General features: G+C 39.3%; 1 protein-coding gene across 5 annotated transcripts; it reads right to left on the reverse strand.

The window, feature by feature from the left end:
• Positions 1 to 202: 202 nt before the first annotated feature.
• MFF (mitochondrial fission factor) lies at positions 203 to 27,867 on the reverse strand. 5 transcript variants are annotated; one of them, XM_026109669.2, is made up of 9 exons: positions 27,628 to 27,867; positions 21,208 to 21,425; positions 20,157 to 20,329; positions 19,179 to 19,267; positions 14,488 to 14,562; positions 11,856 to 12,014; positions 5,999 to 6,061; positions 2,600 to 2,684; positions 203 to 2,224 (listed from the first exon to the last, which is right to left on the reverse strand). In XM_026109669.2, the coding sequence occupies exons 2-9, from the start codon at positions 21,422 to 21,424 to the stop codon at positions 2,093 to 2,095; spliced, it is 993 nt and encodes a 330-aa protein (XP_025965454.1). In that variant the 5' UTR covers position 21,425; positions 27,628 to 27,867; the 3' UTR covers positions 203 to 2,092. The 5 variants fall into 5 exon arrangements, with proteins under 5 accessions (XP_025965454.1, XP_025965455.1, XP_025965456.1 ...); XM_026109670.2 differs by lacking the exon at positions 5,999 to 6,061; XM_026109671.2 differs by lacking the exon at positions 14,488 to 14,562 and having other exon boundaries at positions 27,628 to 27,866.
• Positions 27,868 to 27,999: the final 132 nt, after the last annotated feature.

The raw sequence follows: 27,999 nt of genomic DNA on the forward strand, positions 1-27,999 counted from the left end.
TGTCACTAAAAGCAAAAGGCACATACTTCAACGTTCATGGTAAGGAAATATGCACTGCAAATGTCTTAAACAGCCTGTGGAGTCATGTAATACAAGGAACAGGTGAACAAAGCTTAAAAAACAACATAGGCAATAGTCAAATTCAGAAAAGCACAAGGAAGCAGGTAGAGCAACTGTACAAAGATACTGCAAAAGCCATGTATCAGATAATCAGGCTGTATTTAATTCATGACAATACATGAAACCGATGAGAGCAGCGTTCCTTAACCAGAAACTTGGAGGGGGTTACAGCAAAACCTTCAGGTCTCCTCATGCCGATGCTTCCTGGACAACCGCCCCGGCAATTGCCTTTGGGAAGCGGAAATCTGTGCTGCTGCTTGCACCATCCAGGCCTGCACTGTGGGCTCGCAGCTCTCACATTCTCCCAGATAAATACTGTGAATCACAGTAGACAGTCATAATCACAATCAGGTATTGCTCAGCCAAGTGCTGGCCATCTTTCAGTCTTCCAGGCAGTTTATTTCGTTCACCTCGGCCGAGGGGGAAGAGCAGGGGGAGGAGGGAGCTCCTTGATGGCTGCCAGCCCCCAGCTCCCTGTGTCCCAGTCAGGGGAGAGGCACTGCTCCACCACGACTCCTGCCGCAGGGCTGCCAAACCAACCCCAGCAATTACCCCTGCAGGACCTGTGGGTGCATCTCTGCCAAAAAGTAGCTGCGATACTGCTCCGCAGCCTCAGCTGCTGCAACATGTGCCAAAGACAGCTCAGAAAGAGCCAGACCCGTCCTTCTCCCTCTGCAGCCAGTGCATCGCATCCTCTCTTACCACTCTACATACTTTTGGGGTCCAGAAAAAGTCCTGCACAGACAAAGCCGTCCTAGGAAAGGTTCGTCCAAAGTACTGGTTCAATGTCACTGCTGTCCTCAATTCGGCTTTCTCCATGTGCGCTTGTCCCGACAGCTGGACTCAGGCGTGCAGGGAAGCGGCTGCGGCAGCTCTGTGCACAAGTGGACACGTTCACTGTGGCCCTGGGGCTCCGAGAAACCACTGGCACGCGGGAGGCAGTACCGTGGCTCAGTGCTCCTCTGCACAGCCCACCAAGGGTGGTAGCTACCAAAAAGGTGGGGGAGGCTTAGACTGACTCACTCTTGTACGTGGGGACGTGGGGCTGACCTCCCATCTACACCCACCATGCGTGCCAGGAACAAGCCCACTGCATTCAGGGACGGTAGCACTGCAGCAGGCTACGGGATGCCCACGTGCAAGAATAAATGCTACTGTGGAGTTGTTCAGTCCATCACCACTACTTACTGCAACGACTGTTAGTTTAGATAAACCCTCAAATAAACAAAGTTTCTTAAAATAACATGAAACAATGTTTTATTTTGAGAGTTTTATTAAATACACTACATCAGTACCTTGTACTCCATAATCTTTCAATCACTCACAGACTGACTTGCTTACAAACATATTTTATAGAAAAACATCTGCAAAATTAAAGCTAAAATAAAAAATACATATTACACACCTCTGGACAATCTGCATGTTAGCAAAGAATACCTTTTATTATTTGACCTGAACATGTGCTTAAACAAGGAACATACTCATGAAACAGGACAAACTCCTTGAATATGGTACACCTCTGTAACTAGTCTGACTAAAGGAAAACAAGTGCAATAATGTTTAACTGCCTCTAACAACAGAACAATAAAAACCAATTTTTATTCTTTTTTAATCCTTTCTCCAAACCCATTTCCTTTGTTCTCTTCCCACAACAAAACATCCAGTGATTATTTCTGTAGGTCACTGTCCTTACATTGCAAGAAGCAAATTTCATTTTTAAATCATCTGATCCATATTTACATTGAAGCATGCAAAGGGAGGATACTGCAAGTATTTGCAATGCAAATCTGTTAAGTACAGTATAACTGAACAAGGTGTCCCTTTAACACTGCAATTCTATCGCCTTTTCCTGTGGTGAAATTTCCAGTGTATGAATTATAAAACAGCATACAATTCAGAAACAGAAACAAAACCAAAGAATTTTGCAAATTTTTTTATATTTTCAACTATTAAATCCTTTGGAGAGCTGTGTCTAGCGCCGAAACCAAAGCCAGCTATTGAGTAGCCAGAAAGCTACAGTAATCGAGTACATGATCATTTCTCTTTTAGCACGCTCTTTATTTTCTTCTTCCAGAAGTTGTAGACGGCGATTAAGTTTGATTATCTAAAAATAAATAAGGGCTTTTAGTGCTTTATTAAAAAGTGCCTGACTCTCTCAAAACTTCTGTAAAGGCATACAGAATAAGCATTTTATACAGATGCATTTTAAATACTCGTTAATTTGACTTCCTACTGTCAATGACTAACAACCAGATCTTGCAGTCCCTAATAAACAGGAGCAGAAACAAAGTCAGAATCTCCAGATTCCCAGACATAGGCTACATGAAGGCAGTCTGGCAGCAGGTATGGAGAGGATCCCTCACCACAGCTGTTACGGCTTCCTTTGCAGCCATACCATTATATTGCAACAGATAGCCTGCTCCCCTATTTCTCCTCTACAGCTTTTACTTAATATTAGTGACCACTGTGCTTTACATACCTGTCTTCTTAAGGAGGCAGCATCCACAGCTGTCATGTCATCTGGTGTTCCCTCAAGCGCAGTATCCAAGTTGGAAAGACCATATCTATCAAATAAGGTAGATACAGCTTAGCTGTCTCATCCATACAGCAAAGATTAGCAAATACCGTATTTTATGATCATTCCAGTAGTGTTTTTTGGTGGTGATGGGGAGAGTATAAAACTTTTTTTCCAGCTTTTACAGAGTTGTATATTTCAATAAGTTCCTAACAAAATAAAGCACAAACACATATGAAAAGGGTAAGTGCTTGACAGCATGTGAGCCTATTGCTTTCCACATTTAAATGTTTTTGAAGATTCTCTGCACAGATAGACTTCTTGCTGTGGCTTGGTCTCTCAAAACACTCTTTCTAGTATTCCATTGATTCATGAAACCTGAAAATTGTCTGAGCTAAAAATGCCAAAGTTGCAAAAAGCAAGCAAAATATCTGAAAGAATCAAATGAAGATTTGGAAAGAATTGTGTCTTATACTTGGTAACTAGCTAAATATCCCAAGTGGGTACCCACTGAGATTAATGATCTCGGGCACAGTAATCTTAGTGTTTTAGGCAAAGACTGAGACTCTTGTAATGAAGAATCTTAGTGCAGAGCCAGCGCTTGCTGAACTTCACATGCATTAGCAAGAAGCTTGTTTCCAAAACACTTCTCAGTTTTCTTAATGAAGCAATTACTTTGTACTTTAAGGCAAGAAAAGTTTCAGAGAAACCATTATTTCTAACTCCAGTGAGAGTTATTTAACTAAATATGGCACATTTATTTTAAGTTGGAAGATGGCAGACAGATTACATGAAGTATATGTTTTGTTCATCTAAATACTTCCTCTTAAGAGGATTCTTTTCCAGCAAATAACAGGTAGTAGTAGTTCCTAATGCCATACCTATCGCCGAGTTTCTCACTTACTATCTTAAAGTTTCAATTTCCAGTATTAATTCTCCTTTCTGACTGCACTCTCTTTCCTATTAAGATGTATGAACAACTGCTGCAAACAGCTTAGGAAACTGAACAAAATACATGTCAAAGCTACCAAACTCAGAACAAAAGACACCTGAAAAGAATGTTTATCATTTGGTCACACAGCTACATTAATGGTCAACTTTGATATGTACTAATAAGGTTAACAATGAATATAAGTAGAATTCCTTAAGCTTACAGAATGCACTTAAATACTGCTAATAGTTTTGCACTGCATGTTCTTTCACCACTTTTAGGAAACTTCTACAGAACACCCTTAGCTCATGATTTTATTTTTTCCCCCTTATGTACAATTTCTCAAAAGCTTCCCTGTCTCATCAATATATTGCTGTTGTTTCTAAATAAGAATTGCATTAGTCTGGACTTAGATAACAATGAGATCCTTGAGAAACACTATAAAAGATGGGAGATGAATTAGTTTTTGAACAGTGTTTTTTGGGATTGGAGGGTGTGGAGGGAGAGGCAAACCTTCTCCCAAACAGATCAGGGTAAAATGACTTTTAGTACAGGAATATTTGATTAGGCAACCATTTGTCAAAAGACAGCTCTTTTAAAAATGTATGGGACAAGAAAAGTTTTGATAATTCATTGTGTAAGTAAAACAATTTCTCATTAAAGCCATTATTAATTTTTTTATACTTAGGAAGGCTAATATAATTAAAACAAGGAGACTAAACATGAATTTCACTGTAATTTATGCTGCTTACTACTTACAGTTCTTTCAGTTGGGGCAATACTAAGGAGACTGAAACCGGTTTTTATTTCCTCAGTTCTGTGAAGTTCATATTGCAAACTCAGCAGAGAAAAGTTATTTAAAAATAAACTTAAGTTCATACTAAAATAGCATGAACATTTCTATTGGTTAAAAAAAAAACAACTTGAAGCTTTGCACAAAAATTCAAGTTTTCTGACAAATCTGGGCAAAAAGTTTTTTTTTTTTCCCCCAGATCCACTGGTATGTTTTCTAAAATTTAGGAGGTAAATGGGAAAAGATAAGAAGAAAGAAAGAAAGAAACCAACACATTTCATGTTTCAGAAAGGTGTCTCAAGTTGAGAGATTTTGTGTGTACGCAATCTCAGAGACAGTATAGAATATGAATTCATAAGCTTTCCTCTTCTCTCAGGTGGTCCTGAGCTGCTTTGCAGAACTCCAACTTCCCTCCTCATACTGTTGCATGAGAAAGACTTATCCAGACTGAAGAGAAGATAAATACGAAAAACTTACATTCTTTCCTATAACAAAAAGGCTTGATTCTTTAACTGGGTAATAGCCACCTATCCCAAACCATTTGTGACACATACTGTAGATACACTGTGGAAAGCAAAGGACTTCACACATCTCTTAGAGAGAGTGCTTCTGTCTTTATTTATTATTTTTTACATACACAGTTGCTCAGATTTCCATTTCAACTCATTCCCTTTACTACTAGAAGCCATTTGAAAGCAAAAGACATTTCTCAGGAGGGTCTTTTGGTAGCCATTTTATTTGTAGCATATGGCAAAATAATTAGAAAACCACCCCCAGGTCCACAGCAGAGCTGTCCCTTACCACCTCTCGGGAAAAGTGAAAAGGCTGTTGTGCCATTATCAAGACAGAATTCCTCCAGGTCACAAAAATTCATATTAAATTCACAATATATCACTGCTACTTTACCAACTTCTGAACATCTCTAGTCCAAGTATTAAATCAAGATGGTTACCAGCTAGAAATCCCTTTAGATAATCTCTTTGACCAGCACAAGAACTGAATTGCTGAGTCAGAGAAGAATCACCTGCATGAACCCAGCATCTAATTAAGCATGGGTGCACTCTCCACTTTGCAGAAACTGGAGAAGTGTGGTGGGAAATGGGAACAAGATGTGGAAGGGAATACTTACTTTCCTTAATCCTGACCATAAGACCACATCAATCTTGTCTCCAGTTCCACCTAATGATGTCAATCTACCAAGATAACAGCAGTGAAAGTGCATCCAGCTACAGCAAACTATCCTAGGCATATTACTGAAAATACCTGCATTTTATGGATACGCTGTGACTACTAAGAATAAGGTGATGCAAGGCCAGATTTTCTATCAAGAGGAAAAATGAGCTCAGCCGCTACCAAGTGGGAAATACTATGAAGCATACTGCTAATGTAATTTAAAAACTTCCCTGACACGTTATGTTGAATCAGAGTTCTGTAACACGTTCTATCTGTTAGAGATGAGGTTTTTGCAGGTGAATTGGATGGGCAAGGAGAAAGGGCCTAAAGTACCTCTAGAGTTGAGATGGACAATATGACATTGAGCATTATGTTTAAAACAAAGGACTTCCAGAAACAGGGAAACTTAAATCTGAATTTTAAAATCTGAACTAGTGTATCATGACTAACAAAAAATACTCTTTACCTGGTGTTGTCATGATGAGGGTTAGAGGAAGTGGTAGCAGCTGACCCACCACGTAACACTGGTCTACAGCAGGTTTTTGTAGATAGAAAGCACAAGACAGAAACATGAAACAACAGACAGAGAGAAGAGGTAAAACACACAGAACAGAGAAACATCAAAATATTTCCTACTTATATTGTATAATATTTCAATACAATATAATATGTAATATGTTGTAAATTGTACTTTCATATTTCTCTTATTTAAATTTAATCAACACAAAGTGTATGCAGCTATCATAACACGTAGGCAAATTGTTGATGGTATAGCTTCATTTATGGAAGATGTGCTGTTGGAATAAAAGTTTGGAAGGAGGGTATCAACCTTATAACCATGGGAAACTTCAGACTTCAAAAAAAGTCTCCTCACCCCCCCAACAAAACCTCACCCAACAACTATGAAACAATGGAAAATATACATCCACATATACTTATGAAAGCCTTCTTAACTATCTTCTCAATCTCCTCTCCTCCCACTAAGTAAAGGGGTGTTTTTAACCTTTTCTTTGTTCATCTAAGCTAGATTTAATTTAAAAATCTGAGCTAGTAGCCTAAAGACCTTATACAGCCACAAGAGAGAGGTAGATCTCTCCAGAAGTGACTAAAAGCTTAAAGTAGATGATATAAATATCCCTTTAAGTGTTGCTCTTTCAATTTCTTTCAATTTCATTTTCTTTCTCTCTCCCTAGAAAAAGAAAAAAAGGTTAGAGCTTTCTAAGTTGCTGCATATATAATATGCTTTAACTTAGCAGGAAGAAGCTATGGCGTCCTGATTTTCTTAAGACATGAGCACCAGCAATTGCTCCTGACAGGACAGTACTATATATTTTCAGTACCTCTGGTAATGAGGTACCACCATTCCACATTTATGCTGTGCAATAAACTCTTTGAGGGCCTGAAATCCTTTTCCAATTTCTTTCATTTCTCCAGTGCCAGCAGCATGTATTTGTAACCCATGTTTAACCCAAGTACACTATGGGCTCTAAAATTGAAAAAAAAAAAAAAAGAAAGAAGAAAAGAGAGAATCTAGACATTAAGATCTTTAGACCAGGTACGCGTAGAAGGCAGAGGTTGGTACTGAGGTAGCTGGGAGAATACTGTGGTCTGGCTTGGAAATGAACAACCACTGTGCAAAAACATCATTACCACAAGCTTCATTTAAAAGGATCAGGATCTAAGAGCCTCAGTACGTACTTGATACAATACATACTGGGATCAGGTCCTGCTCTAACTAGCACTATTTAAGAGCTCCAGTCGTAGAAGATCTATATGCATCCCTAAAATTAAAAATAAAGAAGTCTGATTGCATACCACAATGTTTTTCTGGCTAGCACACAAGATAAGTCAGTAAGATGTTATTTCACAAAACAAAACAAAAACTATTCCCAAAACACAGAATAAATGAATATTCTTATCCAAGTGAGTGAAGTCTGCATCTTTATCAAAAAAAAATTATCAAAAATAAAACTTGTATTTTTTAAATGAGAAAAATAATTCATGTGATCTAAAGTTTTGTCTGACAGATGCTAGAACTAAATAGTTGGGAAAAAAAAATCTAGCAAACAGCAACTATGGATTAGATTGCAGAGTTTCTCTGCAAACATAAGTCCCTTGTAATTGGCAGATATGCTAACATCAGCATGCCAATATCCAGCATGCATTTTCCATGCCATCTAACATGGGACAATAACAGTTCTTCCCATTATACAAAATCCAAATGTTCTCTAACGTTCTAAAATCTTGGCCTTCTTAGTATTTTGTGGCAAACAAGGTTTTGTAGGTGCTGTAGAAATAATCAGCACTAATTTACACACTACCCTTCCCAAGAAAAGCCACACGCTTGGAGGTAGTTGAGGGCTACAGCACGGAAGGGGAGCCAGAACACTCAGGCTTCTATCCAAAACAGGCACTTACAAAAGATAAGTCTTTAATCCCACTTCCCAACACAGCCAAGTTCATTTAAGAAGCTGCACATGATTTCTTTCTTTGCAGTTCGCATTTTATTTCTTTTTCAGGTGGACCCAAAAGAGCCGCCAGAATATTCTCCTGCCTTTCCCACCCTATTTACTTGCTTGGTTTCAGATATCAATAAATAAACATTCCTTATAGCTCAGTGACCTCATAGGTGAGATTGCCTTACCCCCAAAATCAGCATCAAGTTTTTCTGTAAATATATAATACACTTTCAGTCAAGCTATTAAATACCCAGCCTTCTTTAAAAGAAAAAATTATGCCAAAATTACATTAAAATTTTGAAGTTCCTGGCCACCTGTTTCAGTTACCATCCTAAACATTAACACATGATCAGAAGCCGCCACAACTGAGGCCTTGTATACTCAGCACTTAACTATTTCACTGCAAATACAGTGGCAGCCTACAACATGAATGGAGCACACACGAATGCAATTTAACAGTGGGAAATCAGGCAATAATGAAATGGCCAAATGGACATGGTTTGTCTTCCTCTGTTTAGAACAGGGCATGCAACAGAAATACTACAATAAAGATGCAGTCATAAACACATGGTCTGGGAGGAAAACAACAGGTATAGATAATGTAGGTATCTGAGTCCAGCTTATGCTGTCTGTGCGCATGTGCATGAGAGACAGCGGCCAGCACATCCCCTTTGTTCAGCGGAGGTGGCAGCTGTGCTGACCTCTCACTGCACGTTGAAACACCTCTGGAAATCTCAGAACGGCCGTAAAGATGGGCATTAGGACTATATGGAAGTGATCTGAAGAGGAATTGGCTAAAGAAGCTCAGCTTCTCAAGTACAGAAAGGATTTGTGCATTGAAGAATCACAATAACAGGATAAAACTGCTCTCTCTGCTTGTCTCAGTGTAGTGTGCAAGAACTTCAACAAAGCAATTGGCTACTACTTTTCCCCAGGCCTCCTCACACCTGCAGACTAATCTCATTTTCCTTTAAGCCCACAGTACCCCAACCCAAAGTCACATGTAGTCCTATTCTATAGTCTTATCTCACACCCCATTTTATGTCTGCTTCGTTAACTTGCTCAATATAAAGAATAATCAGTTCCTGAAATGTTATCAGATCAAGTGTGTTAAGTCTGGCATTTGAAAAGGGACAGCGGCTGTTTAGAAAGGGTAATCCTGAACAAAGGAAGTACGAAGTAAGCTCCTATACTTTTCTCCTAAACAAAAATTGCATTGTTTTCCAAAAAGTTTTTGGTCCAAGTGGTGAAATGGTCAGATAAATGAAATGTAGAAAAAAAAGGCAATTTCATATATGAATAAAGCTGTGTTAAGATCTGCACTTCAGTTATTAAGACATTTCTAAAATCTCCCTAAATGCAGCTTTTTCTTTGCCTAGAGCATAAAGGAAGATCAGCCTTTACCAGACACTAGCTGTGGCCCTGTATTCATCCTACAGAACGTGAAACAGAAAATTGGTTAGAACCGGAAAGGGAAACTGACCTAGCGTCCTTGCCCGAGCTGAAGGAAGTGCAAGAGCAAACAGTGTAAACAGTCATCATTAAACTGTTGCTCATCTGAACAGCCTACAACACTAGCGATGCTGACAAAACTAGAAGTAATTCATTATTTGCAGCAATACAATCAGCACCTACCGTCAGCAGCTTTAGAAGATTGGAAAACAATTGGAAAATATTTTGAGAAAAGAAAAGCAAGCCATGAAACAAGTTAAAAATATTTCTAGTGAATAACACATAGTCAAAACTTGTTCATTTTAAAAGATCTCTTCTAGTAATAAAGATAAAAAAAAGTTAAAGTAGATCAGGTTTACTTTGCAATAGAAAGCACATTACATAGAGCAAAAGAACACAGTGCAGCTTGGAACAATTTAACATGAACAATATTTTGCAACCATGCAAGTGGATCATCCAAATTTCACATTCCTATGCCAGTTGTAGAATCATAGTGGGTATCTTAATACTCAGTCACAAAGAATACACTTTTACACTTTATTGATAATTTCAAGGTTTTTTGCAAGATCTGTTCATAGGTGGATAGCAACAGTTTCCAGTTTCTTCTAGGAAACTTAGTAAGGATACCTCAAAAAAAAAAAAAAAAAAAAAAACAAAAACAAAAACAAAAACAACCCAACAACGCAAAGAATAATGCAGCTTTTGAAGTGTTCAGAACCCTGGAAATTATTTGGTAATTGTGAAGTAAGTTTGAAGTGTATACACAAAGATTTATATTTTCCAGAATCCAAGAAAACATGGGCAAGAACATGCCTATTGGAAATGAGGAATAAAACCTGCTAGCTTCACTGCAGACTGTGGAAAGGATCAGCATTTCAGCCTACATTTTAACAGGGACCCTTGGCAAAATATGCCTAGTGAGTGCTATTAAGCACAGAGAGTAGAATTCCTCCTTATCTGTAAGCCTTAACCTTGCAAAAAAGTTATAATTCCATCTAACCTTTTAGTACTGACAAGAAAAGGTTATTACTATCCACCAAACTTTTGACAGCCATCAAAATTTTAACAGCTACAGTTTGGAATTTCAAGGATTTGGATGGGGTTAAACACCCAACTCACAGGAACTGAGCATCTTTTTTAAAATTATTTATTTATTTTTTTTTTAAGTTGAGGTTATGAGCATGAAGGTCAGCAAGTCTGGAGCTCTGCACAATTCAGATATCTTGAAATGGGCAATAATATATTGTAGCAGCAAACATGGTGAGCTAGAGGACTTGCCAGTTTGAAAACTGACCACAAACACACACACATTCACAATAAGATTGGCTTAATAGTGACATTTTCTTACCAAAATAACTAAAAAGGAAATTGTTTAACTTCAACGCTACAAAATATTAAGAGTGCTGCTGGCATATTAGCAGCCAGAAGCAGAGGGGGAATTTGAAAGGACTAGACCGACAGACAATACTGAAAGAAGAATGAGTAATTCTTCCCAGTGTCTCCAGTTCAACCTCTCTGCAAGAGCTAGAGACAAGCCGTGTGCAATTCTTATCTGGATCTCTGTGTTAACATACTATTGAAATGAAACATTGCTTTTGGTGAATTAACCTTGCCATTATTAGTCTATAAATGCTCCTATAGCATTAAACATGGCATCCTTGCAATACTTAAAAGTGCCAAATCAAAACAGTCCAAGGATTCAGCAAGTGGGCAAAACTCCACTGAAGGAATGGAAATATGGTGATCGCAGCAAGGCTTGTTTATCCATCAAAACAGAGAGAGCACTGAACAGAGGACCAGCTTCTCCGCAGACATGTATTTCCTTTCTTGTTCCCTAGCAAATATCTAGCAAAGCAATGGTCGGCACCAGTCACATAGCAACCAGGGACAACCAGTCAGAATATAAACTGACACAGTCTAAAATCTTGCCACATTTCCAAAAGCATCTACTATGTCTTGCCTAATATTCTACCCTATTTCTGTACATTTGCTTCAATCAATTATGACAATATCAACCCAATCTTATTGATTTGTGCCATTACTCACCAACAGAAAGTGGTAGACAAGGCTAATAAATTAACAGGCTTGGGATCAAGCATTAATTTCAGAAAACACTGACAACCTGTGAACAGCACAAACGCTTGCAGCCACAAATTAACACTTCCTATTTTGATTTTTATTTGGAAGGAAATCAAAACAATATTTGATTGAAATCAAATCATATTTGATTGAAACCCAGAAGCACTGTGAAATGTGAATTTTGGACAATATAACTGCTTATGAATAGTGAAAGCAAAAGAAAGCAAGGCAAATAATTTCATCTCATTATTTAGTAAACAGAAACCACACTCCACTAGAAAGGAGGAAAAAAAAAAGCAGCAAAAGCTGGCAGAATCAGTGACAACCAATCACCTGCGATTTTCATCCAGCACATCCAAGACCTGCTGGTAAGCCCTACGAGTGGAAGACTGGATAAACGACAAAATGCCACGAGCAGAGTAAAGATTAGTTCCATCTTCGGGTAACATATTGGGAGGACAGATACGAGCCTGTTGCAGTGATGGTGTCACACTGTTCGTACAAGCATAGTAAATGAAGAGAGAAATACTGCAGTCAGATTTTAAATTAAAAAGAAAAAAAAGCTTTTCAGATAGTCCCCGTTCCAAAATTTTTATTGCTTGCTTTTGGTTTTACATTTCTCCCACCATTATACAGTAACACTCCCAAGTTCCAGTGATATAGGGATCGTGAACTACATTTGTATACGCTCTTCAGAAACATACACACATCATAATGCAAGGGTGAGCTTTGATCTGTTATATAGGATACATTTATAAAGTCCTTGCCCGGCTAAGTCTGTACTTGCTGAAGTCAGCAGTCAAGCCCTCTTCGACATGAATGAAGTGTTTTACAAGCCTTGGCTTTTTAAAAAATCCTATCCATAATCTCTTTTGAAAACACAAGTCTATTTCAATAAGGAGAATCTCACAAAGAGTCTCTTCAACAGGCAAGGATTTTCTCTTTACACTGACTAAAAATCAAGATAGTATTGACACTCAAGTGAATTTATAAGACTTTCTACTCTGTGAATTTGCTGGCTTGAGGGAAATAAAGTGAGAGCTGAAGGCATAGCTTGTGGGAAGAGCTGAAAGCCTGAAAGCATAGTATATTTTATATTAAAAGTAATTTTTCTTATTCTAAAGGAAAATATGACCTCAGAAACTTATAGAATAGGCTGAATGACATCTTTAAAAAGTTAATACACAGAGAATTTAGACATATTACATGCTAGAGGATGTTACAGAACTCCTACCTTCCAGCATGCTATTACTATAAATATCATGGTAATGTTATATGCATACAAAGGCTTCTGTAGATACTAACTATTGAACTAAAACTGCACAAATTTCTCTTGAAGCAGTTACATCATTCACCTGTGCTGAGTAAATGGGAAGTTTTACAATAAGGAAAAATCAAGGCAGATTTCAGATTTCAGAACTAGATAATTCCTAAGCCTGTGGTCTAGCCATTGGACTGCTGTATGCTTATTGCTTTATAGGTGGCTTGTAAGAGGAGGCAGTTCCAAGAGTTTAATTATTCTCTTAAATAAGAATTATGTAATCTCATAAAATATTTAATTTAATTTAGGAGACTACTCAAATCTATTTTCTCCTGGATATGAGCTGAAATTATTCAGTTTTCTCCCTAAAGGCCATTGCTTGCTTAGTATCCTTCTAAATTGCATAGCAAAAGAGAGACCTCTCTTTTTTGGTTCTGTCTGAAAATGAGAACTACTATATGAGAGGCTCAAATTTCAAGATGAGGGAATGTGGGAAGAAACAAAATAAAAAAGTCAAATTCCTGTTCTATACTCCTTTCATAGGATTCAAAAATATTCACTTGTAAACTTGTGGTAGTCCTTTGGACTACTGCAGAGACTATGGAGAAGCAATATTATGAAGCAAACAAATGATATACAAATCTGCCAAGATGACATAAGAAAAATTCTAACATTTAACATGATTATTTATCATTAGACATTGTAGCTACCCCCCTTCTTTCCTCCATTTGCAGTTAAATACTCTTAGCCCTCAGTTTGTTTTGTTTCAGATTTCTGAAAATGATTCTATATACAGCTCCAGCTAATTATTATTGTAGCATTCCCTTATTATGATGCAAGCACCAGTAAGGAACATGAATTTGGAACCAAAACAAACAAGAAGAAATTACAGAACTAACTATGGAAGAGCTCAACAATATTCTACTGTATGTAAGGTTTCTAGCTTAGCAGTGTTCTCCCAAAAGCCTGTTCAGCACAATTATGATGTATATGATGTATAAGCAATGGGCTTATTTCAGATATTTCTCTGACTCACCGTTCCAGAAATATCAAATGAGCTGTAAACAGACTTAACTAATCAAAGTTACTTCAGATTCAATCATAGGGATAGACTGTGTTCTCATTAAAGATGTGCACACCATCACCTTTTCCCCCCACAACTTGCCTGAAGAACAGCATTTCTCAAACTGTGAAACTGAACTCTTTAGAGAGATGTGAATTTTCCTAAGGGAAAGGCAGGCGAGAGCAGAAAATCAAATACTCTGCTTTTTCATCCAGTTTTGGTGGTTTGTTTACTTCTGATTCAGAAACAGAATCTTTGCATTCAGCATTGGCTGACGAGAGCCAACAACAAAAAAAACCTTTGTTTCTCCAGCTAATCAAAAGCAGCCAAAGAACAAAGAATCAAAAAAACTAAAGCTATTTTGAAATTAATCTTTTTATTTACAAATCTATTGTTAGTTGAAGCTCTCTTTTCCCTCTGCCTCCAGGTATTTTTCCCTGTGTATCTTACAAAGGGAAATGACATGGCAAAGTTTGAGAAACCCTGCAGCAAAATTAGAAACCAGGCATTCAGTGCAGCAAAGGCAGTTTCAAATTTTATGTTCTAAACTACTGATACTTAGGCAGAAAATTAGTATTGCAGAGAGCTATATAATTAAATGCACTCTTGATTTTCATATACCAGGTAATATTTAGGCTTACGTGCAATCCTTAGTCGAAAGAGGTGACTGGAACCGTGGCATTTTATTTCTTGGGACAGTATCTGATCTGTGCAACCTTGAATAATAATTGTAATCTCTTAAGTAAGCATCCTTATAAATAGAGGGGATGTAACTTAGAGAGCTGTCATTATTGCTACACCGATAGATTGTTACTTTATAAGCAGATGCCTGCTTGTTAGCCTCCATTTTTTAAAAGCATTTGAGAATTACTGTATTTAATGAGCCCAACTCCCAACAAGTTCTCAGAGCAGTCACTGCCTGCAACTGTATGAGAAGAGGAGAAAAACATCAAAAAATTAACAACTATCTGTACCACATGGAGAACACAGTAATAAGGAGCAAAGCCAACTCCTTTGCTTCAGTCTGACAAGCTTTTCCAGAAAGTTTAATTGTGTCACTTTTGTAGGTCAGGCATTGAAATTTTACACAGTACATCTGAACATTCTGCCTGAGGAGGACAACAGTGTCCCAGACTAAAACTTGATTATGCTCCTGTTTAGAGAGCAAAAGTTTTGGATGACAATGCTCTATAAGCATTTTCAGTGGGGCTCTTATCAAGGCATCTGAGTAGACTATGATGTCTATTAGTAAGACCAGATAGAGTTGAATCAAAAAGGTTAAGAGAAACAAACATTAAAAAGCAAAGTATTTTCTTTGATAGGAATTACATATTTGAAGTAACTTGAAATTAGCTGTAAAATCTGGACTGTTTTTCCCATTTGAAGATGTGAACCAGACTCACACAGATACAGGAATAAAAAGCTGACTTTTGTGAAGTCAGCATACCATAACACTTGTTACCGTAACACTAGTTACCGTAGAGGTAAAACATTTCAAACATTACATGAGCTTAAAAGACAAGCCAGTTTTGATAAAGCAGCAATATTTCATTATGATAATTAGAACAAGGATGATCTTTTCAGCCAACAACACTGGAACTAAGAACTTAGTTCTTAGGAGCAGCTACTTTCTTGTGTTTTTGCATCACAGTGAAAAAAATTATTTCTAGAGGGTAAGGAAAAGAAATTTAAGTGATATAGCTGAGACATAACAGGTATATAATTAAATCTTCTGTAAAGAATGCATTCATGGTAGAATTTACCTATTTAAGTGGTCTAATTTGTCAACAAGGGAATTAAACTTAAAAGAAATCTATCACATTGACCGTGCATCTGTAACAGAAATAGTCGTCTACCAGCTAGATGATAACCAGAACCATTCGAGGTAGCATAATTTACACCAAATTGGTGTGTTTGCTTGTATTGACTGTTTTGAACCACAGAATAACACTTCCACATGGGTATGTTTTCTGATGTGGCTACCACAGTGAAAACAGAATGCCATGTTACCAATTTTGTTTGTACAATTGCGACTTACAATTTTATTCAGATGGTGCTTGCAGTTTTTTTTTTTTTTTTGCAGTTTACTGTATATTTCCTGTGGGCTTAAATTGTGAAGAGACGGGAGCAAAGCGATATCTTTTCACCGAGTACTAAAGATTGTATGGCTCACACAAATACAGGAAAGCCAAGTTCCACCTTGAACATAATAATTTCATAAGATAAATTCACAGAACATTCTTCTGAGAGTTCAGTCATGTTCTCTACCTGAAGACTGACAAAACCTGGATGAGGGAGAAACGTCAGACTCAGCATCACTAAAAATGCCACAGCATGTTCAAAATGATTGGGGTTTTTTGTTTGTTTGTTTTTTGAATGGCAGTGAGACAAAAGGAGAAGCAAGGATGACAAAAGGCAGCAATTTATAGGAACCTCAGTGATTTCAAAACAGGTGATCTACACACAAGGTGCAGTATAACTTCTGTCATAATAAAACAAGTACTTGAGAGGGCAAGGGACATAGGAAATTTTATAACGTATGTGCAGGTGAGCAAGCGTGGAACGCTAGAGTGAAGAAGGATAGGTTCTTCCACATTGTCCGTAGAGTACAGCTACAGCAGGCTCAGCATTAGCAAGCTGTTAGCGTCTGCACAAGCAAAACAGGAGTGATTCAGAATCAATCTCACAACGGAAATATTCTGAAAACAGAAAATGTTGCACATCAAGCAAATTCTTTGCACTCATCTGAATCAACTTCCTTACTAAACCAAAGGTAGCAATAAGGACCAACTTCACGGAAAGACTCTTTGTGTCTGTGAAGTCACTGAGAATGTTCCTATGCTTACAGCATTAACATCAAAGAACTGCCAGCTGGGAAAGGACTGGACATCCTTAACTGTATTTCCTATCTCTTCTTCTGAAAATGAGACCAAAACTGAAGCACTGGGAACCATAAAAAACTGGGCATGGATGCTGCCTTATTTACATACCCTTATGGGATCATTCCGATAACATTTCTGATGTTATTTACTTGATATAGACATTCACATGTATCAACAATGGTTGTGATAGCTTCTTTCAAGTGCAAATGCAGATAAATAACTATCAAATCTGTTTTCCCAAATTATTCATCAAGCTAAAATTGATACCATTTTCCTAAAATACACTGATAATGGAAACTGACCAGCATTTGAAGTTTCATTTATTTGACAGATGTTATGCAAGTATTAGCATGGGCACTGTGAGAATAAAAAACTGATCTCCAGATGTGTCAGTTGTCTGGGTTTTTGTATATGACAAACTGAATCACGCATACTACCAATTATACATTCCAATCATCACATCCTTTTTAAATTTAAAGGTTCCCTCGTTCTTATTGTATTGCTAAGCCTCTTCGAAGGACTGCAAGTAGATTAAGCAATTGTGACAGCAAATAATACATAGTTTTAAACCAATAAATCCACATTTAGCTATAGGGTCACAGCAAAGCACACAGATGAGTTTTTGCCAGTATTTAGGATTTTTAGGATTCAAGAAGTTCAAACATATGTAAGAAACATCTCACAGCAGGATAAATCCAGTCAGGACTGATTTTACCAATGTCTCTCATAGTCAGCTAAGCAGATACTGCCCATGACTTTCAGAGAAGTACACAAACCTGGGGAGCAAGCATATAGTGATTTCAAGAAACTGCAAAATTCATATACCATCTGTTTTTCCCACAAGTGCAACAATGTATCGGAAACTGATGTTACCAGCTCTGCTTTGCCAAAGGGGTGAATTGACTCCCAAACAGCTTCCATCATGGGGAGACCATCTATTCCAGCATGCATCAAATGCAGACTGTCAAACAGGCATCTGAAGGCCACACCTGCAGTGTGTTTCTACTACATCTGGTCCAACATACTCTAATCAGATAACTGATGCCAAATAGACCCTGGGCACTTAATAGGTGGCTAGAACATTTGCATACCAAGCTGATCAGGAGCTTATGAATGTGAATCTGTTTTGGCCAATTCAGGGAATATATATGACTCAGTAGGCTTCGGTATCTACAGATCTGCAATCTATAAGCTTGTACGAACCAAAGAAATGACAAATAAGAAGAGGATGTTATGCAAGAACATTTTCATGAAGATTTGGAGGAAGGAAAGGAGAATTGTAACATCTATCTGAAACATACATCAGAGTGGTATTAATTTCACCCACTTTAGACAAACTAACTCACAGCTGGACCACATGTATGTAATACATGTAGACCCTCCTAGTGCCCCTACCATAAACAAAAGAAAACAGGCATTTCTAGGACATAATTTGCTTGATCTATTTTAGACTAAAAATAGGTAGACCCTAAGTAGGTCAGATGAAATGCACTAATTTTCTTCTATTTACTGAAAATGGAGTTTAGGATGATTAGCTCAGTATGGATGTTTGTATTACAGAGTCTACATTTGGACAGATGAATCCCATTTTTAGGTCATATCTAATATATTTTCATCGCGGAAAGTACTGAGTGATTTCTTTATGGTAGCTGTATCAGGAATCATTTTAATCAATAAATATATGAAGTTTTATATTGCAAAAACAGTTATTGCCAGGTGGAAGGATGTTGTCACTCAGAATAATATATGTTTAATCAAAGATTATCATATCTAATCGGAATATACAGGCATACATGTCTCCAGAAAGCACCATCAGAATTGCTACCTCAGATGGCATCAATAGATGAAGTTTCCGATTCTAAATGGTACTTGCCATTTTGGTCTCAAAAGATTAAGATACACTGACGGATTGCAATACATTGAGTATATAGATACCACAGAAAAATGACTTATTGCAATATTTTTGAGACACAAACATTTTTTTTTGTTATTATAAAATGTTTTCTTTCATAGGCAACAGTAAGAGAAATGCGAATGTTTCTGATGCACAAAGAACTCAACTTCTTTGAGTAAATAATCTGAAAACTCAGGAAGAAATATTATACCAGACAAGGGACTGAAAGTATCTTTTATATTCAGAGGCTAACAGATACATGAAAAAGCAATTGACCTAAAGTAACAATTTACAGTAACTGAGGAAAACATTAAATCAACAACTCCCCTCCCCCCAAACACTCCCACCCCTCCACTGTAGGAAAACTACTTCACAAATGAGTCACCTAACTAAAGAAAGGTGTACAAATTAAGAAAAATGCCAGCCTTATAACGTTTAAAACTATGTACTTGCCACAACACACAAAATATTAGTTGGAAAAGCAATTATGAGGAGATAGGGAAGAAATACGTAACAAAGGTATAGTTGTGTCACTGCACCCCATTGCTCTACTCACATGGAATCATTTCGGGCCAGCTGGCCATTCTGCCGAGCGGCGTTTTCACTCATGGAGCGTTCTCTTTTCAGTCTTCCCACTGAGCGGACCTATGTAAACGGGGGAAAAAGAGGGAGATAAAAGGCAGGGAATTTCAGGAGAGTCTTAGGAGTTTAGCATTGAAGATTTATAAGCTTGATTGGCCCTCAGACACAAATGCATATTTTCATGGGTTTCACAGAGATTAGGAAGAAAACATCTCATGACAGGATCCGATATTGGTACATTTAAAATCAAGCTTCAAACTTCTTCAGTCCTGCCCTCATCTATCCACATGACCTGGTACCGAAATGCATAAACAAACAGAATTTTCAATGTGTAAGAAAGCAATCCACTATGCTTAATACTACTAATATATTTCTACTGTTTTATGAGTCTACAGAATATGCAACTTCATAAATATTTTTCAGCTTATAAAATGTCAATTACATCTCATCTATCTGGATGCCAATGTTATACCATTCTCTGAAGTAAGTATTCAGAGTTTTGTTAAAAGAAAACTCACTATTTCTATGTGCTGTTATATGATAGGGCAATGAGTTCCAAAGGTTAACTCTACATGTCAAAAGAATCTCACTGCTTTTCTGCTTTCTGATAACCTGCAAATCAAAAAAAAAAATCTTGCAATTTTCTCTGTAGTCAAAAGGATTTTTTTGTTAAAATATTCTGAGTAGTTCTAGGTATGATAACTTTATTTTTGCAGATACTGCATAAGCGTAGTGAGCATGCCAACTCCTAACCATCTGTCAGTTAAAATAAATAAACAACTTAAAAGTCATAATTAGGATTACTACAGTGGTTATAAAAATATTTTTATATCTTCCCAACTTATGCTGTTATCAAGTAGACCTGGACCACAGTGGAGACACCATTGGTCATTCCACTTTTCTTCTTTAACGGATCATTCTCAACTAGGGAGAAAGCAAAATAAATACTAGCCTCTTCATTTTGAGGTGTCTGCTGTGGAGGTCTTTCCAGGTCCAAAAAATCTAGTGGTCGATCACTAAGAGAAATAACACGGGGAGGAGTTTTCAATGCCAGTGGTTTGAATGGAGTAGACTGAAGGAGGTCAAGGTCTGGTGGCCTGGAAAATGGAATGTCTTCACTGTTACCTGCAAGAACATCAGATGCCAATAGAAAACAAGCTGGTTTGTGGCCTAGGGGCTAATGTCAAAGTTCAAAAAGACAGAGTGACATCTCATCTGTCACTTTCCATGACTATGCCAAATAATTGGGTATTCCTTTCTCTCACATAGTTTGTATGTTAAAAACTATGTCTAAAGCTCTTATAAGGACCACATTATTTCACTCTTATTTGAGCAGTATCTCTGAGAAAAATAATCCTAAGCACCTGTTATTACAAACAAGGGCGATTTTTATCTCAAGACATAGTCCTATTAAAGCTCTGTTTGTTTACAGAGATAGTGACTGGTGAGTTGGAAAATTTCCCTCTTTCAAAGCATAAAATGTACACATATCACAAATTTTGCAAACTGTAAAGCCCACAACCATATATACTAAAGAACTGTCAATAGAGTCCACCCAATAATAGGCAGATCCTAAACATAATTGGCATTCTGATTATAATCAAATGAACAGCAGCAAATAAGATACAGTAAATCCCCCAAACTTGTTACAGTTACTTCAGCCTACAGTTTATTAAGAAAATCAGTTGTAAATCAATAAACATTAAATAATTATTGCTCACAATTCAGAAAAGATTTAGTAAAATGAAAAGTCAGTGACTAAACTTTCTGTTCATAATTCACTCATTAACTGTCTCCACTACAAGTTACCCCAAACATATTCAAGAAGTATTTTCAGAAACTTCATAGGTCAAAGTTGATCAACAATTTCCATTTGAAACTGGGAAGCATTTTACAGATTTTTCTTTTAAAAAATACATCAATATATATTTTTGTGTTCCTAGACATTTCAAAAACTAATTTAAGTTTTTGCCTATTTTTCTTCTATTGAGATGCAAACATACCTGCCACTACAATCCTCTCTGGAACCTGCATAGTTACACTGGCATTTGGAAATCCTTCTTGGACGCCCTTCTCAAGGTCAGCATTTGGAGGAGCTACTTTGAGTTTCTCTGGGACCCTCATTCGCTGACTGATGCCTTCGGTGTATTCCATCTCATACTGAAGGCGATTAATTTCTGCCATCTCAGCAGCTGGAGATGGAAATGCAGCCCCGCTCATTCTGGCAAAAGAAAACCAAAAGCTATAATGGTAATATATAAAACTAACAGCAAGCACCCAGAGGAAATTCGTTCTTCAGATTACTAGGCAAGTGTTAGATGGCCATAAGTGAGCAAACTTATTTAGGGAAAAATAACTATATGATAAAATTGATAGGAAGTCCAATCACAAAAGGCTGAGGGTAAAGGGCAATGGCAGAAAAACAGAATGATGTTTTATGCAATATTCAAAACTGAACTGATGGTCCTCAAACTTAACAGTAACAAAAAAGCCCTAGAAATTCTGCATGTAATATACTATTCCTGCATTGGCTGACAGCAAAAGGAAAAACATTGGCAACATTGGTAAGAAGTCTTTTGGGGATTGGTGAGAAGTCAGAAACATCAATTGGTATTTACACAGATCCACTGTACCAATATTTGAGAAAATGGATAAAAGCCTACAAAACTGCATGCTGAGGTGGAAAAACAAAAAAAAGGCTAGGCCTGTGCAACAGCCTACTGCTTGCGATTAGTCAAACAGATCTCACTCAATCTTACCAGTACAAAGCTGCCTATCAACAACCTGTCAAATCAGCTTGAACACTTGACATATTCATAAACCGTTCCCAATCAAAAGCAATCCTGTAAGCTTTTCAATTTTGAATTTGCCTGTAAATGAAAATCTTACTTTTGCAGAACACATACCAGATGGGCAGAGAAAGAATAAGAGCTCGTCTAAGCTTAAAACTGTTTGCCAATATTTTTACTTATATATGCATTTTCCTAGAAAGGGAATGGAATTTCCTAGGAAGCAATGGGGAGAATTTCCTAAGAACTGGGCTGTGACAAACTTATTTGGGCAATGGCTGGGGAGTTGTATCAAAGGCTCAGACTGAGATAATCATTTTTTGGAAGGCTAATGGTTAAGACTGAAAGAAGAAGAAATCCTAGAGCTGTACTTGGAGAGGGGCTAAAAAGGAGCTGTTAATGGAAACTGGGGGCTGCAAAAGGAACTCAGCAAAGAGAAATTTTTCATCTGGGCAACGGCCAGTTAGCCGTGTCAATGGCTCAGGCTGAGATTTTGGTTAGACTTCAGGCTGAAAGAAAGCAAGCCTAGAACTGCAGTTGGAGTGGAGCAGGAAAGGGGCTGCCAAAGCAAAGCGTGCGCTGCAAGCAGACTGGGTTGTGAGAAGCTTTTCACGTGGGCAATGGCTGGGGGGGGCATATCAAAGGCTCACCCTGAGGTTACAGCTCTTTTTTAGGTTAAGGTTGAGAGAAAGAGAAAGCCTAAAAATGCAGTCCAAGTGGGGCTGGAAACTGACTACTAAAGGGAAGAGTGGGCTGCAAAGAAAACTGAGCTGTGAGAAACTTTTTATTAGACTGGGGGCATTGTCAATGTATCTGACGTAGATTATCATTAGGGTCAGGGTTCTTAAGTTAAGAGAAATCCTGGAGCTGCAGTTGGAGCAGAGAAGGAAATAGGCTACCAAGGGAACTGGGTTATGAGAAGCTTCGTATTCGGGCAATTGCTAGGGAGCTGTATTGAAAGCTCAGACTGAGATAACATTTATTTTTAGGGGTAGAGATGAGAGAAAGACATCCTACAGCAGCACTTGGAATGCAGAGGGAAAGGAGCTGCCAAAGAGAAATGGAAGTTGCTAAGAGAACTGGGCTGTGAGAAGCCTTTTATATGGGCAACAACTGTTGGCCCCTGTTGATGGTTCAGTCTGAGACTATGGTCAGGATTAGTGTCTGAGTTAAGAGAAAAGTCCTGCAGCTACAGCTAAGGTGTGGCTGAAAAGGGGTTGCAAAAGGAAAGCATGGGCTGCAAAGAAGACAGGGCTGTAAGACACTTTTTTTTTCTGGACAATGGCTGGAGGCTTTGACTGACACAGCTTTCTTTTGATGGGGGGGTGGAGAAGGGGGTTAGGATAACTGTTGAGAAAAAGAGGAAGCCTAGAGCTGCAGTTGTAGTGGGGCTGAAAATGGGCTGCTAAAGCTAACTATAGGCTTGCAACGGGAGCGGAGCTGTGAGAAAATTTTTGTTTGCACAATGGCTGGTGGTCCTCGTCGATGGCTCACACTGAGATTTTGGTTAGGGTTTGGCTTAAGAGAAAGACAAATCCTGGTATTGCATGTAGAGTGGGGCTGGAAAGGAAACTGGGCTGTGAGAAACCTTCCATCTAGGCAATGGCTTTGAGGTCTTGTTGAGAGAGACAGATATACGTTCGTGCGTGCGTATATGTAAATATACATATATTAATATATTATTAATATATACATATATTAATAATAGATATTATATGTATATATTATATTGTATATATGTACACACACACATACACATATATAGCTATCCTTGCAAATCCACCAACAGAAGACACAGTTTATGCTGACAAGAATTCTTGTAGTTGTATTGTTTGAAGTAGTTCCCTAAATGAAGTAATCTGTCCTGGCAAAAGGGCATTTTTTGCCACTATAATTGCAGCTACATTTTTTACTATCTTTGGCAGCAAGGCTATGTCTGTAGCTGCGTGCGTGCTTTAGTATGCAGAACACACAGAGCACTGCCAAGAAAACATTTCAGCATAGGCCATCTGTGGCAGGTCAGACGGACCACAAGTCGTTCTGCCCACCATCCAGCATGAGGCCAGGCAAGGCACCTCCAGTCTGCAAACCATATCCTTCCAGTAGCGTGCCACCACGCTCAGCTAACATCACCCGCTCTTTAGTACACATACACATACCCTAGGTTCCTCCCTCACTGCTTCACCAGAGAGCGTCTGCCCTGAAACAGCTGAATCTGGCTAAGGAAAAAGTCAGCCTTTGCGACATCTATGCTAAGGCTGCAGTCATGATATATGGGGAAGATTCTGAATGTTTTTAAGCAGTATAGTTGCACTGTTTCCTAATGAACCAAACCAAGCCAACCTTCTGGGGAATAACAAAGGAAATGAGTACCTACAGCACCTACAAACCTTACAGTTTCACATATTCCAAGCACAGTCGATCTTTCTGAAGTCTCTTAAAAATCATAAGACATTAGGACACCTTTATCTATTCTGCACATTCTACTTGCATACAGAGAAGCCAGGCGACCCTTGATTTGTTGGCATATAACTATAACAAGACTAAGTTATTGATATGCTTGACAACATCACACAGAAGCAACACTTCCCGTCTTTATCAATCAAATCTGATCATTAAACTAACAGCAATCTTGACACATCAGAGAGAAGCATACAGAAAGATTTGGATTGCACACGACTATATTAAATGAACATGTTTAGCATATTTGAGATGTGATCCACTTGGGAATCCATCCAGGGATCCTCAGTGCTATTTTCAGAACTCCTCTACCACCGCAGCTCAAAGGAAAGAACCTCATTCATCTGAAAGCCTCACTCACCCCAGCACACTGGGGGTCAGGGACAAGGCAAAGAGGTCTCTGTTCTATGTAAACTTTAAACAATCTATAAAGAAAATACCTGAAATGATGCACGGGTTTAATCCATCTGTATTAATTCTTGCTGTTTGCATTTCTCCAGTGAAAGAAACTGTCAGGATCCGTATAATTAGAAATAAACACTTGAAAATATGTGTATGTTGTTTATAGAAGCTCAAGAGGTGCTTGAACAGCTCTGTCACTTCAAAATGCTTAATTTCATTTTTCCACTTTTTTTGTAACCCCTGTCCTTTGGTGTTGCAAGCTGGAATTGTCCCTCTTGTGAGACACAGGCCAGATCAGCCAGTGACATGAACAAAGTACAGAGTTTTTTGAGATTTCCACATCTCAGGAGGTGCTTTCTGTTCAAAATGGGGTCTACAATCAGCAAAACATTTCAAGACATATAGGAGTACAACTCATAATGTCAAAAAAAAGATTGAGTTTTAAGAAGAACTTAAAATATCAAGAACATCTATTGGCAGCAGTTTATGAAATAGTCACCACTCATAAGACTTGACTAAATGTGTTTCACTGCTTGTTCACTTGCTCATTTTGAAATATCTGCACAGCCCTATCTTTTGCTATCAAGTATCACTACATTGCAGCAGCATTTACTTTACACCACAGCTTCCCTAAAGTTTAGCATTGCTTCTATACGTAAGACAACATGACAGCTGCTTTCCAGCTGTAAGACAAAACACACACAAAAAAGACAGTAGAAGAACAGTCACTTTATAAATTATTTATAAACTAAATATCATCGCGTGGGTCTAGCCACACTTGTCAAGCACCCACAGATACAATACCTCAGTATATTCCTACCTTGCCTACTCCTTGGCATTCAGAATTGTAATTTCTAGCAAATTGATTTTATTTTGACTCTTTTTTACAAGAGAAGAAAACCAAAAGCACTGAAATTCAGCAAAAGAAAATTTAAAGTTTTTAAACAGCGCTTGTTAACAAAAAGCCCAACTATTTAAAGAGAACAGAATTCAAAGTCAGTTTTCTATAATATCCTTATTAGACAAACCATATTTATGGAAGACATTAATAATAAATCAGGGAGGAAAGAGGATTTTAAGATTGATATTTGTGGAATTATGTAGTTCTAAAGAGGCATGAGAACAAAAGAAAGCCTGAGTGATGAGAATAAAAATACAAACACAAATACAAGAGAGATAAAGGACAGAGAGCAGCTGGAGCGCAGACAAGTGTCACAGGCTTATAAAGAGGAAGTACAAAAATCCAGGGGAGGATAAGGGAGGCGAGAACAGGAAAAGTTATATGAGGTGAGTTATATGCAATCAAAAAGTCATGTGGGTACCTCCTCGCCTCCCTCTCCTAAACGGGAACTGTACCAGAGCAGATGGGGACAAGGCAACGCACATGGACCTGAAGGATGACTTTCAGTCAGCACTTTGGCAGCAGTCAGGCACTGGCCACGTCTGTGCTGCAATCAGGAATGTTACTATCTCATAGTGTTGACGTCCAAGTTAATCTGAGATACATGAAGATGAGTATTGATAATGGTATAGCTGTGCCAGCACTGGGGTCAGAGCAGGTCATACAGCCTGCACTGAACTAAAGCTGCGGCAGCTGAGTTCTTGCTTGCTCCTGATCTGGCCACTTCAAAGGCAGCTGGTTCAAGGGTGCATAGGCTACAAAGTGGTCCTTTGGCAGGTGTCTAGAGACAGCTATTGACAAGGGAAAGAAGAAGATGAGGACTTTAAGCAAAGCTAGGGAAATGTATTAGGGGACTCAAAAGGCTTTTTCCTAAAACCATCTGGACATCACAGAAGCATTCAGGATCAGAAGCTATCACAAAAAAACGCAAATCACTAATGCAACAATTTGAGGGAAAGAAGAACTAGGTTTAGGCTAAATAGCAAAGTGTGTTTAGCATGGTACGGTTACACATGTATGTGGAACTATTAAAATACATTACCTTAGCACAAGCATGACATGAACCAAAAAATATCTATTATATAAACAAGGCTACTGAATCATAAAACTCATAAGACTGCTTTTTTTTTTCTTTCCATTTTTTTTTTTTTTTTTACACTTTGCAATCTGTCCTTCTGAAGCTCCAGAGTCTACCAGAAACTCCAGCTGGACTTATTAACGCAAAACACCTTCTGCTTAACAGAAAATTACTGGAAACATCAGAGGAAAAAATGACATGGTCTGACAACCATCGCTCTGAAACACCCAGATGTTCCGTGCGCTGTGACTGTACTAAGAGTGGCTGGGGACAGACTGACACCCGTTAAAGCCAGGAGGGTGAAACAAGCCCTCGCCGCGCGGGACCCTGCCGTCACCCCGCCGAAGCAGCCCGCCCCAGCGGACGGCCCCGCAGCCCGCGCCGAGCGCCAGGGAGCGCGGCAGCCGCCGGGAGCCGCCGCGGCGGGGAGCGCCCCGTGGCACGGCTGCGACCGAGGCTCCCCTCAGGGCCAAGTCCCCAGAGCACAAGTCCAGCCCTGCCGCCGGCCTCCAGCTCTAGCGGGCGGCCGCAAGCGAGGCGCGGCCAGCGGGGAGCACGGGGCGAGGAGGGGAAGCCGCGCCGCGCCGACGGCTGACGGGGGCGACGCCGGAAAGGAGCCGGGCGGAGGCGGGAGCCCGGGCTGCGGGGACGGGGAGCGGCGGCCGCGCGGCGCGGGCACCGGCCGGGGGCAGAGCGACGCGGCCCGGGGGCGGGGGCAGAGCCTCCCCCTCGGGGCCAGGCTAAGCGGCGGTGCGCGGAGACGCCGCCGCCAGGCCCGGCGGCACGTACTCACCCGAGGGCGGGCGGGAAGGCGCCCCGCGGCCCCCTGCCCTGCCCGGGCCGTTGCTGCCCCGCTCCGGGCGCTCGCGGCTGCCTCTCGCGGGGCGGGGGGGGAGGGGGGTCAGGCGGCGCGAGGCGCGCTCACCGCACTCCCCACGCAAGACGCAAAGAAGGGCCTGATTGTCCCCATCGGGCTCCCGTAAGGGCTGCCGGGCCGGGGACCGCACATCATGTGACCGAAAGAGGGCGGAAGCGGCTCCTGCCGGTGCCTCACGTGCGGGACAGCCGCCGGGTATCCATTTTTAGTGAGGGAAGGCGGGCGGCGCGCGGGCGCGTTGGCGCAAGCGGGGCGGTGAGGCGGCCGAGCGGGCTGCGCGCGTGGCGC

Source organism: Dromaius novaehollandiae, chromosome 9 (assembly GCF_036370855.1).
Source record: "Dromaius novaehollandiae isolate bDroNov1 chromosome 9, bDroNov1.hap1, whole genome shotgun sequence".
NCBI lineage: Eukaryota > Metazoa > Chordata > Aves > Casuariiformes > Dromaiidae > Dromaius > Dromaius novaehollandiae.